General features: G+C 31.6%; 1 protein-coding gene across 4 annotated transcripts in view; it reads right to left on the bottom strand.

The window, feature by feature from the left end:
- Positions 1-1,142: 1,142 nt before the first annotated feature.
- Positions 1,143-10,854, bottom strand: part of smog (G-protein coupled receptor 158 smog) — a 151,332-nt gene continuing 141,620 nt past the window's right edge. For 2 of the 4 annotated variants that reach the window (XM_076414181.1, XM_076414185.1), the window contains 3 exons: positions 7,725-7,943; positions 4,583-4,618; positions 1,143-1,454 (listed from right to left, as the gene is read on the bottom strand). In XM_076414181.1, coding sequence (XP_076270296.1) covers positions 1,299-1,454; positions 4,583-4,618; positions 7,725-7,943 — 411 coding nt within the window. In that variant the 3' untranslated portion in view covers positions 1,143-1,298. The remainder of the gene's footprint in view (positions 1,455-4,582; positions 4,619-7,724; positions 7,944-10,854) is intronic. The other 2 variants (XM_076414183.1, XM_076414184.1) reach the window with 2 other exon arrangements.

Genomic DNA, 10,854 nt, shown 5'->3' with positions numbered 1-10,854 from the left:
AATAACTTCCAAAAAGAATTTATGTAAAATTACCTAATATCATTAACTCATATTGTTAATTCCTGCTAAAAATAAATGATTTGTATTCTTGTTCTTTTTAAAAATATTTATGGTAAGTTGTATTAGATTCTGATTATTGTGATTAGTGATATATTCATGCAAAACGTTTAATTGGCAAATATTTTTAGTGTGCATTTCCGTTTGCATATACCTAAAATAATCGAATTATATATCGAGTATTGATAACGATATTTTTCAACTATATCAAATATATCCAGCACTAATAAAAATGCTATTGCAATAACTACTGATACGGACTTAGTTCTTCGAAAAAAAAGTTTATATCTATGAGCTACAAAGAGCGAAATATTTCGAACTAAGGATTAGTTTACATTACAATAGGATTGAGTCGACAGTGTCGGTTTAACAAAAAAATTTTCATGTAAATTAAAAGTTTCTGTTTTAAATTTGTTTCAGGTCAAGTTAGTCTTCTCAGATTTTGACAGAACTTTGTGTGCAATAGCACATTTGCCTAGCCGTGGAGTATTAGAATTGGGAATACCAATATTTGGGAAACTATGTCTTAGGGGCTATACTATGAAAATTCGGATAAAAATAATAAAATATAGAAAAGCATTAAAGGAGAATGAGAGTATGGCCATGGGTTTTGTTCACCACAAAGAATACCTGAAGGAATATGCCAGATGCAGTTGCTCATTAAATGTAATATATAATTCATAATAATATGATATCTGAATGAAACTGTACATTCAAATTTTACATGCCAAAATTTCAAATAATTTTTATTAGTACTTTACAAATTACAGCGTTCCATTTCTCAGGGAAGCAATTTAGTTTCAGGATAAATAAATAATTTACTATATTGCCTAAATAACATTTTTTATTGTGGAAATACTGTTGAAGCCAAGCAGTGACTTTGTAAGCGTCATAAAGACTTTGTGTTAAGGAAATCAACTATAACTTATTGGTATAATTCAGTATTCAATAATGCAGAGGAAAATAGTGTTGCTTTATCAATGTACTGCGCACCCGCCGTAGTCGTAGTCCTTGTAATCACTGGAATTGGCTACTGTGCTATATTCATTTTAAACTATTCCTAACACTATTAAGTAATAAAAATATTCACTAATTAAAACTCTTTATTAATATCAACAAAACATCATGAGAATCAACAGAGGTGTAGCGAATAACTGGAGAATCAAATCAAAATCAGACTCCTGAAATATATGGGATGTGTTTTAAGCTACTCGACTGCATGGGGGAACGAAAGTTGGTCTCTAAATTTGATTGGTTGACGGGAGATCCGAGTAAATGGCGCTTGGCCCTTCAGTACTACACACCGAGTCCTCCGGAGTTCTGGATGGTTCCGCTTCGGTTACTTCTGTGTCCATTTCACGTCTTCGGTCCTTGTCTTTTTGTCTCGCATGCAAGCTCTGTAAAAGTAAATAATAATAAGAATATGTCTAGTCGCCCACCAACTATATTATAAAACATTGCAGCACATTTTTAATGCAATTATTTTTTTTGACGTATTGGCGAAGGAACATATATTACCTTTATTACTTTTCCGAGTGTTATTACATTAATTGGAGGCTTTGAGTATTTAATATCTACGTCTATGCGACATAATGCTTTATTAACCAGACATAATTGATTTTAAATGACGCGTTAAATCCAATTAACTCTAAATGATCCAGTATCAAGTTCCTGTCGATTTGTTTATAATGGGCTAATGGGAGAACCACCATGTATTATTAGGATTCATTTAGTATCAGTAAATACCATAATTTCGTCGAATTTTGTTAATTTAAAGAAATATAATTTATTGTTTCGTAATTATTTGATGTAAAAGTAATTTAGAATATGGATTGTTTCTTGTTTTTTCATTTCTTAGTTTGATAAGTGTAATAATAACATTTGAGTTGTGTATTAAGTTGAAATTGGTTGAATGATTTTCATTAACCATGAATGAACCATGAATGATATGAAACTGCAGAAGACGACAGATTTGTAATAATTGAATTAATAAATTAAGTCATATTTCACACTAAAATATGTGTGCTCAAAATAAATTTAATTAAGATTAATCTTATTAATTACACAGTTCTGTAACCGAAAAAACGTGTTTTTAAAAACGGGTATTTTAAACTAATTTATATATATTTTAGAATACTGAAAATGAAGGTAATATGGAAATCATTCCAGGGCGTCAGAAATTGTTTGAATTATTGCACCAATATTGAATGTCTGATGGATTCAGTTAAGATCCCGTATCGTATATTCATAAAAAAGAAGCCTTAAAGCAGTTCTATTACATAATGACTATTTTATGTTGCTACTCCTGTGGGTCATTATGCACATATTCAGCTTCATCTTAACTTATAACAACTTGTAATTATTTCTTTGCTAATTACAATATGAAGAACATGGTTGTTTAAAATTGTGTGCATATTACTCGGATAACAAGCTGGGTATAAACAATTTCATTTGCTTTTTGTGTCTAGAGAATCACCAATACCGAGCAAATCACTAGACAAAAAGAGTTGGACGCCATGTGTTAAAGTTGGGGAAAAGAAAGTCCTCCAACAAATATTGGTACCTCAAGATAATGTTCTTGTGCTTATAAGGAAGCCATAGACATAATATTTTTAGGCCATCATTAAGATCCCAACAATAAACAAATCGTCAAAAGAATGCTAAAATAATTTCAAGCTTTGGGTTGTCTAATGGGTCTAAAAATATATATATTCATTCCTATCAGGACTACTTTCCTGAAAATCTGAAAGATGTGTGTGAAGAGCAATGTGAACGACTTCGCTAGGACAATGGAGAAGAAAAGATATCATGAAAAATGGAGAGTCTCATTGATACAGTGCTGTTGGATGTTTCGGAGGGACTTTTCTAATTCTTTACACAAGTGAAAAGTGTGCTAGTGAAGGTATATTATATAATAAAGTCGTTAATGGTTTGTAAATAAAATAATATTTTTTCAAGCCTGTTGGCTTTTACTCTAAATTAATAATTCTCTTAACATAGTTACCGAGATTGTCGAGAAACATGTCGTTCTACGACAAAAAGGAAGATATTTTTGGATCTAGTACACCCAAAAACATTAAGATAATGTTAAAAACCAAAAACATATCGTAGATTTTAGAGATCTGCATTATTACATTTACCATTAAGATGGTCTACCAATGAGAGCAATACATTAAAATAAATTTGATATGGAGATATTAGGAAAACAAATACCTAGTTCAAATAGAAGATATATTAGCATATCTAGTAACTTTGAGGAAAAGGCTAGACGGCAGAATATCAGAAATCAGATATTGATTGAAATAAATTTTCAATATTGAAACAGTATGTATTTTAATTTTGTCCAAATGTATTATTCCAAAGGAGAATATTTTTTCGTGTTGAGTTACTAAGTGCCTGAGACATCAAATTGGTCCAAAAAATTACAAAAATACTGTCTTTGAAGAAAAATGTCTTATGAGTTTCGAACCAACCAAAAAAGTGCCTGAGACAATATATTGTCTAGACACTGCACATCGTTTGAAGAAAAATGTCTTATGAGTTTCGAATGTCATATGATGTCAAGAAAATCTTTTGGTGAAGTAACTTTTTAATAAAGGCATTATTTTAAACTAAAGATAAAACTTAAACTTTAATACAAAAATAGTGATCTGAAATTGTAATCTTAACGGTACTCTGTAAAAACAGTAAGGTGTTCAAATATTTGGAACTTATCATTGAATCATCATCATTTTAGTTTCAAGAACAGTCTTTTATTTAAGTAAGGTTTTCCGAAGGCTTACTTTGCCATTTTTGTACACAGCTACAATATGACATCTGCCTTCAAGTAAGCTTCAAATTTTACACACTTAAATGAAAATGCTTTTATCTCCAAGAAATTATTAAAAATGAAGTTATTCCTCAAAAAACATATATTAATATCAAGTAGACTATTATAAGGTTAACATAATCTAAGGCCAAAAACCGGTGAAAACCGGCACCAACAGCAGTGTATTACATTAATGATGATGAACAGTTTAATTGATTATTTAAATGATCAAAAAGGCATGGAGCAAAATCATTGCCAAAGTGGTTGCTGCCTACCATCTACAGTGCTGAGACTTGGTGAAGAACATTGGAACTCTAACATAAGCATGTTGGTTGTAAACAAGAAGATCTAGAACGATGGTTACGAATTAATAAATGTAGAAAAGAAGATTAATAAGAAGTATGTGATATATGATTTTAAACAATCGGATCATCTAGTTTGACCGCCTAGGAGAATAAAATTATAAAAATGGAGAAATCATGGATATTATAGATGATCATATATTATATATGTTATCTGTTGCATAATAGATAAATACCGGTGGAAAAAATAGACTATTTAGTACTGCCATAATAAGTTACTTAATTAAAGACAAATTTCATGTTAATTTATACATTAAAATGCATATTAAATACTAATCGTAAAGTTCTACTCACGAATTTCTACACATCTAATCATCTTCTACTTACGATTTCATCGGGTTCAAAGATAACTTACCATTGAGCGCCTTACCTTTTCCCGGCTTCCTTTTTTCTAAGCATAAATAAAATTTAGTTAGCAATACGGTGGCTTTAATTGATCATTTCAATTAATAGTAGCGGTACTAACTGGCTCTATTAATGGTAATTAATTAAAAAGCCAAACTATTACTTAAAGCAACGTTTATAACAATTAAGATATTCATAAAATTCAAATTACTGCTACACCATTTCATGATCTAGGCATAAGTGTACAAATAAAGTTTTAATAACTGGTAATGTCCTATTACTATAATATATAATAGATGCATTAATTATTATAATCTTGTTTTTATATTATGTAGTTAACATGATAAATGGGTTCTAAAAAGTTGATTCATAAGATACATTTATGATAAAGTTTAAAAAAAATGGATTATAAAATAGACTTTACTACAAATTACTTCTTATTATTGTCCAATTATTCTTATTATTATTAATTACTAGTTGACCGGGTAAACATTCTATTACTTTTATTTATCTTTAAAATTTTCTTCCATAATAACAATAGTCACTTTGTCGATTGTCAGTTATCTTCGTGTCAGACTTCCTCGTATTATGGATACCAGATTACATTCGATCCAATGCTATTTTAAACATTTTGAAGTTGTTGTTTTGATGAAGAAACGTTCATAGTTTTTGAACAATAGTTTACCGTTGGACTGTGAACAATATCTATCAATTCCCGCATCCGCATTGCCCATAAAATACATTTGTAAGAATTGATTATCTGCACCTAGCAGTGGTTACAGCGCTTTTGGTATGTGATGAATTTGTTCTTATATTTGCAATTGTCTAAGATTTTGTTAACTTATTGATACAAATTATACTGTTTCCCAAAACAGTTTATGGTATCATACCTTGAAATTGTTTACAGCACTGTTTCTGCGAAATCGCTCAATTTCGTGGCGTGCTCGCTGTTGTTGTGTTTAGTGTGCACGAACGCGTTGTATTCTAAGCCTATCTAATCTATATATAGTAACTCTCGAATACAATTGACACTTATCAATACGACTATTATTACTTTCTGTCTTACACTGGTCTTCAGGTCGGTTAGTCTGTGAGGTTGCTAGTCGCACATTTGATTGACGATCTAACATATAGATGGAGCTAGTACTATTGCATTCATCACATTTTCAGTTATTAATAACCTTCAAAAGAAAGCTGTTAAAATGTCATGATATTCTCCTCATAAGTTTGTGATTAATTGCGCTAAGAGTGACACTACATTTGTTATTTTCAAAATAATGGATCAAAAAGAATTTCGCGTTTTAATTGTACACTGCATGACGGGAGAAAATACAGTTCAAGCGAAACAATGGCCTGAAAAGTGTTATACAGACTCCACTCCAGAAACAACAATAAAATGTGGGTTTGCTGACTTCAAACGTGGTCGTGGAGACATCGATAATGCAGAACGCAGTAGTCCAAATGAGATAGTAACATCAGAAAATAACAAAAAAAAAATCACAAAATCGTTTTGAATGATCGAAAAGTCAACTTGGTTTAGTTAGCTAACATCGTTAAGATATAAAAAGAAAGTGTTGGTTTTATATCGCATGAGCATTTGACTATGAGAAAGCTCTGTTCAAAGTGGATGCCGCGTTTGCTCACTGTTGACCAAAAACAAGAACGTGTTGATGATTTTGAGCAGTGTTTGGCCATGTTTAAACGTAACAAACCGGTATTTTTGCGTCGATATGTGACAATGGATGAAACATGGATCCATCACTTCACTCGGAATCAAAACGATCATCATCTGAATAGACAGCAACTGGCGACAGGCCTGGTTTTGGAGGTCAAATATAAATAGTTCTACAAAAGTGATATTGAAATGTTAGAGCGGCGCTGGAATTATTGTGTTGCTCTTGATGTAGATTACGTTGATGAATAAAACCACTTACGAACAACAAAAAACCTTTTCCTTGTTACGCCATGGAATTTTCAGCTCATGTGTTCGCCTTCTCTTTGGCATAGTTAGTAACAAAAGTAAAGAAAATTCTTGCGCATTAAATATATAATTAAATAATAATAAAGTATACATTTACAAAGTATACTTGGCCATAAACAGTTGCTACATATTTCAGCTCTATTCTTGGTAAATGTTAAAACTTGAGCACAATTAGAATATTATTCAAAATCACCGTTTGCACATAGCTATGTCATATTCGATATATGTTATATTTTTGTGTCATGATTTTCACATTATTGAATCGATGTACCTATGAAAAAATACCTACCTTTGTTTGAAATATAAGTCGATGTAAATTATTAAACAGTGTCCAGAAATAATCTTCAGTGTTTAATACATATACACTTTAAGTTTTCATAACATTTTAAGGCACGAAACAAATTTCCGAACACACCCACCAACATTTGATAACCAACCATTTGTTTGTCATATATAATGTGGTACGTTAGTCGTAGCCTCGTCCAGCTAGAACCTCAGATCGTTCACACTTCGATTATTAGATCAGGAGATCGATTATCATCGTTCTATGTCGACAAGTAGACATGGATGTAATTTAAAATATTGTGTGTGATGATATTGTGTGTATTGTGAGTGATTGGGTATCATCAAAATTAATAATAAGCAACAAATTAACTAGGAACCGTTAAAATAAGGCGCTGGTTAGCTTCCCTTATTGGAAAACGTTAGGTTATCAGAAATATTCTTGAAAATTATAATCTTCTTTTAAAAGACCGATTGTATAGTCTTAATATTTTAACTTTTATATATTTGAATAATGTCGAAAGTACAATTTTGAGAGTTCCCTGATTAGCGTCAGTAAACACTGAATAACTCAGTAATACGAAATGAAAAACTTTTAACTCAATAAAATCATACAAAGAGAAATAAAAAATTGCAGATAAATGTTAAAATTATTTTATTTAACAGTTTTTTGATCGGTTACTAAAACTTTATTTGTACAAATATTGGTAGTGCAAATTGAAAACTATATCGGTCCCAAGACTTATTTACTCTCAGCATAAGTAATATTATTTGGTTAAATTGGCTGTTATTGAGTTTTTAAGCCCCAAACTACGTACTAACCTTTAGGAACGAAAAGAAAAACATTTTGCTAACCAGCTGCTGTTTGCTTTATAGTTAAATTGCTTACCTGCAAGCTAAAACGCCTGTGCTGTGCCTTTCTACCTCCACGCCTTTTCGATATGTGTGGGTTGTCTCTACAAATAGTTTTGGCCTTAAACATTTCCAGTTGCAAATACAATCTCTTCAGTTCGGTGCGGATATCGTCCGGACTCATGTCGGCGATCGATATTTCACCGATCTCGACGTCACTGTTGTTTCCCGACAGACTCCGATGCGTTGTAGGGTCCTAAATATTAAGAATACAGTAATTGTTATTTATTTCGGGGCTATGTGTGTGTAAAAATATATATTCAGTTTTTTCTTGAAGAGTGCTACCGACTCCAGCAATATATATAGTCTATTCAAACTAACAATGAACTCACGTTATCTATAATCCGTTCAAAGTTATTTTGTACATACGTCATCTAAATTTGTGACCTAAAAACGTCGCAATGTTGCCGCATCAACTCTGAGTTTTAGTTCAGTTTGGCTTTAACATACAACAAAATTGTAATCCAAATAAAATAATTGAACAAAAATGTTATCAAATATAATTTATTTTAACATAAGCCACAATAAGTTAGAGTTATAACCTCTTATCACTATTGCTTTGAAGAATTTTGTATATGTCTGACAATCGGACGACTTTGCCAGGCTCATTCGTTTACGTGTTCGAACTAATCAGACAGCATTGTGTCTCCTTTTAACTAGAATAAAATGAGAAGGAAAATATTGTCTGATTCTGAAACGAATTTATAAATTGCGACAAGCAATACATTAAACATCTTGATGACGTATGTACAAAAAAACCTTGAAAAGACTATAAATGTTACTGTATTCTCCTTCTCATTATTAGGCTTTACATGTTTTGAGAAATTTTTAATCGTTACTTATTATTATTCTGATTGAAAATGCCGAAACCAGATAGAACAGATTGCGCCTCTAGTCAGTTACTTCGAACAGGAATGGGATAATGGACGACTCCTGTTGCTAGTAAAATTTGTTAAAGAGATAACCATTTTTACTGTTAAATATTAAGTTGCTGCGGCTTTTATTGAAAATATTTTCGTATTGTTGCAGATGTTTTGAATATTATTGATATATATAATAACTGTATGAAATTGTATTGTAGAGCATGAAAGATATATGTGCATAGATATGTGCTTATTCAAAATATACATGAGTATTTGGTTAAAGTGTGTGAGAAGAGAAACATACTGACTGTTTTGCAGATATAGCAAATGCATCAGGGAGAACGCAGTGATTAAATCTAGTTTTAGGGCGTATGCAGGTGCTAACAGAACAAACTCAGGGGAGAAATACATTGATATTAAAATGACTTTGTAAGAAAACACTGTACCAAAGGAAACAAGAACTCAACGTAAAAAGTAAATATGATCTCTAATGAAAGTAAAATACGTTACTTGGATATGCAATTGTGAAATAGTTTGTTTAGGCCTCCAGAGGATACTACTACATTAAAAACACTCCTAGAACTGTACCTCATAGGTGGTGTCTAAAAGAGTTCAATGTATATATAATAAAACACAACGTTAACCTACAAACTACTACGACTGTATAATTAATTGTAGTTCAGGTTCTTTGATAATATGCATTAAATGTGCTATAATCTTCAAATAAATTATATTTAATAACATTTTTGTTTCATTATATTATTTAGATAAAATGTTGTTATGTCAGGGTCAAAATTTATTCCAGTGTTTAATTAAGATGATGATGTGAGTTCACTGTTTCATTGAATATATAATATTGAATATACTACTTCTACTATAGTTGCTATAGATCTGCTTCGTTCAGTTTGACGTATCGTCATGGTTCCGTCAAAGTATTTTGCTATGAAATGTTTGAATGATTATAACGTTGAACTAGTTTAGGCTGTACAACGAAGTTTTTAACTTCGTTTTATGACTGAAGCTTTATCCAGATAAATTGGTATGTTTTTATCCAAAATACAAGGACGGTGTGATAAGTCAGAGATTTTTGAATTTCCCGCGAGTAACTTTAAATATGTTCTACTATTACTGCGAGATTTTCAGCAAGTTCCGTCATTTAGTTTCTGTTTGAAAGCCATTGATGGCAGACAACCTGGCCATTTTTAATAATACGGGAAGAAAATTATTTTCGTGTGCTGATTAAGCATTATTTTCTTTGTAAAAGGCGTAAAGCTTGATAAATAGTATGGCTACTCTGCATTATCAGTTGCAATAGTTAAGAAGTGGTCTACTGGGCTGTACGGCTATACGTTATGGTCCTACCAGCACAAATGACCTCGATCTTTCATGTCGCCCAAAAGAGGTCGTCATGCTAGAAATTCGTAGAATGGGCGATCGAATAAAGAAGGTACGTGAGGTGGTTAAAGCTGCAGGCATCAACTGAATAAGTACATCACATTTTATATGAATATCTCCTGAAAGGAGTTTCGAAACATGGACACACCAGTAAACACGAGAAATTAAGGAACAATCAAAGTACTGCGTTTCTCTAGGTGAAGGTGCACCAAGGAAGACCAATTTATATGAAGGGCAAACAAAGTCATGGTCACATGTTTTTGGGTTGCACGTGGTGTCATTCTTGATACCTCTATTTTGAAATAGATAAAACGATCATCGGTCAACATTATTCAGGTTATTTCGACAGATTTGATAAGCAAAAACGAGTGCATTTGGTCAAGAAATAGTGCTGATCCATCAGGATGAGTGTACACGTCACCATAACAAATTTCATAAATTAAACTACGAACTATTGTACAGATTTAACACCTACGGCTATTTCTTTCTGACGGTAAGAGATTTGGGTCGAAATAAGAGGTTATAATTGAACAAACGCTTATTTTGGGGGCATTGGGAGAACCTATTATTTGGAAGGAATAACAATTTGGAAAGTGGTCGGTAAAAAAAGTTTAAGTTTAATTTTAAATAAAATGACTGTCTTATTATTGACTTGGTTTCCCTTATTGACTTGGCGACTTATGTATTGATTTCCCCTTTTTTGAAATTCAATATAAAAGAAGCTCACATGGTTCATAAAGATGCTTCGAACGGATAAGAATTAGTCAATATTATAAATACGTTTTTTTAAACAAGGAGAGAAGAAAATTGGTATAGTTTAATGTCATTTCAGGGTATCCAATCGCCATC

The sequence above is a fragment of the Rhynchophorus ferrugineus genome, unplaced genomic scaffold (assembly GCF_030347505.1).
Source record: "Rhynchophorus ferrugineus isolate W39M unplaced genomic scaffold, kcgeb_rfMv2 rfM9, whole genome shotgun sequence".
Taxonomy (NCBI): domain Eukaryota; kingdom Metazoa; phylum Arthropoda; class Insecta; order Coleoptera; family Curculionidae; genus Rhynchophorus; species Rhynchophorus ferrugineus.
The sequence above is the reverse complement of the archived record's forward strand: the minus strand, read 5'-3'. Positions and strand labels throughout refer to the sequence as shown.